A 2,500-nucleotide genomic window follows, 5' to 3' on the forward strand; every position below is an offset into this window, starting at 1 on the left:
TACGCTGACTAACGTTTTTATACAGTTTTTTTTTCCAACTTGAAGGTTAGCGCTACCTTGTCGTTTTATGACCTGCCTTTTCGTGCAACCCCCAAGAACGAAAATTTATTCTCAGTGGCTATTAAGATGTGATAAATTTCAAATACTTGCTTACATGAAGTCCAGGATCGCCGGGAGGTCCCACTATTCCCTGAGCAAAAAGAAATAAAAATAAAATTAAAAAATATAGCGTAATTTCTGACGGTTAAGTGACCTGGGAACGAGTTAATCTAAAATGAATATTCTGAGAGGCTCTGTCATACTATTTCCATCGCTTCATTAGCTTTTCCCGGGGGTAATTTTCGCCATTCTACGTCAGTTGGTCTTAATTTCTAATGACTTCATTTTTTTATTTATTGTTTTATTATTCTTTGGGTACCTCTTCCCCGAGGTTCACTGCCACTCCATTAGATGGGGATGTGTCTCCACTCTTTTTTGGCCAGAAGTACTTGAACTGTGTCCAATAAACTTATGTAATCAATGCCCAGGTATTAAGAGTTTTCATACGTAAAACCTTCTCTCGAAAGATAAATAAATTAAGGTTAAAATACATACCTCCGGTCCACTAAAACCCTGTGATCCAGGAGGCCCTTGCGGTCCTTCAACACCCTACGTCAACAAAAATGAGTGATAAAACTTGAAAAACGTCGCTTCGATAGGGGTCCATCTTCTACTTTTACGATGTGCACCGCAGATGCTTTTTATGGTGCTCTGCCGTGAGAAAATCCGAGCAGATGAAAAGACTATGCACACCAGAAAACCCCTTAACAATCGCATTACTACTTTGAAACTCAATCTACCTTTCGTCCCGGTGGACCGGTGATTCCATCTCGTCCAGGTTCTCCTTTCCTGCCCTAAGACAAGTGAGACAACAAGAAGATCATGAAACGAGAAAGAACGAGAAATACATAAAAAAAAATTCTCACAAAATGCTCTTTCAAATGACCAGGTTAAACTCCTCTCTAGAGGTCTTAAATTCATACTAACTCCTCCTGTTCCTTACTCTAAAAAATCCTCACTTAAGGATTTCGATCATTTTGCTAGAACAATGCGTTTGAGATACATGTTTCGCAAACAAAAAGAAAACTTCTGCTCATCCCTTCCATGTCAAATCCACATGGCAACCATCAATTCAAAACTCGGTTGCTCTTGAAAACTGTTTGGAAGAAACCAAGCTCGAATTTGCTTCAACAGTCTTCCGCCCTCAAAATTTCAGCGAACGAAAGAAAAGCTGTTAGCCTACTTAAGCGCAATAGCGAAATTGATCTCAAAAAGCTATGACAAAGAAACAACAACAGTCATTATGGATACCGTACAAAAAATTCAAGAAGGGTTACAACCACCCTGCGAGCAGAGCCTCCTTTTGTCTTTTTCTTTACTGAGGAGGAGAAAGGAGGCTCTGACCGAATCGCGTCAACTCTTTGAAGCCGCCGCAGCCCGAACTTCTGGACTAGTCAATCTTGTTTTCTCTCGTCAAACCGGTTTTCCAGTGCGAGCGTCCGTTTAGTGACAAAACCGATGGTTATAATTGGACCCGCTGTACCATGAAAAACCAAGATGGCGGCGAGATCTGGCATATTAGACTTGGGTTCGAGACTGTATCCTGGCAACATGCAGCGCATATTCAATAAAGATCTTCCTCGATTCATGCAGAGTCTTTCTCGAGAACGCCAAAATCGAGCAAGCAAAAGAAAGGCTCTGCTAGCAGGGTGGGTTACAACAGTTATCGGACGGTAAATTGTACAAGCCTCTCGCATCTCCTATTGTACTAGACACTGCCCGAAAAGTAAATTAGCGCAATAATTAACAAACTATTCCGTTCGGGTAATACCGATAAAATGACTTACAAATGGTTAAGAATCGGTCTAAAACGACCGCGCATACCAGAATTCTACACGCTGACTAAAATCAATTAGAAAACACTAGTCGGAAGAACGGCCCCACAGAACGCATTTCTAGTTTCGCGGAATCATTATTACAACCCATCGCCGTCAAACAAGAGTCATATTTTAAAGACACCACCGATTTTATCAATTCATTGAAAACGCGCAAATTTCAGATGATGTTATTCTAACCGCTCTTGAAGTTAGCTTCCTATACACTAAACATTCCTCAAGCAGAGGGAATTGATGTTATTTGCCGTTACTACGAGCACAACTATATAAGCATAATCGGCCGATTCCAACCAACGATTTGGCTAATGCAGCTCATACTTAAAGAAAATTCTTTCCAATTTAATGGAAGCATTTCGTACAAACCTACGGCATCGTAATGTTAACCAAAATGGCAGTCACTTTCTATGTCAACCTTTATATGGCAGACCTCGAAAAACGACTACTACTTGGAAAAGATTCATGACATTTTTTCTTTGTGGAACATTCCTATGACAGAAATTTCTGATTTTGTAAACTTCGCTAACTCCTTCCACCACACAAGAAATGTCATCTGAACGCGCTGTTTT

At 40.4% G+C, this 2,500-nt stretch overlaps 1 protein-coding gene across 1 annotated transcript in view; it reads right to left on the reverse strand.

Annotated features, from left to right (window-relative positions):
- LOC138014561 (collagen alpha-2(I) chain-like) overlaps positions 1-2,500 on the reverse strand; it is a 13,645-nt gene that overhangs the window by 6,111 nt on the left and 5,034 nt on the right. Inside the window, exons 7-10 of the mRNA XM_068861669.1 lie at positions 840-893; positions 595-648; positions 419-493; positions 155-190 (exon numbers count right to left, since the gene is read on the reverse strand). Of these exons, the coding sequence (XP_068717770.1) occupies positions 155-190; positions 419-493; positions 595-648; positions 840-893 (219 nt within the window). The remainder of the gene's footprint in view (positions 1-154; positions 191-418; positions 494-594; positions 649-839; positions 894-2,500) is intronic.

Source organism: Montipora capricornis, chromosome 1, assembly GCF_036669925.1.
Source record: "Montipora capricornis isolate CH-2021 chromosome 1, ASM3666992v2, whole genome shotgun sequence".
In the NCBI taxonomy this organism is placed as follows: Eukaryota; Metazoa; Cnidaria; class Anthozoa; order Scleractinia; family Acroporidae; genus Montipora; species Montipora capricornis.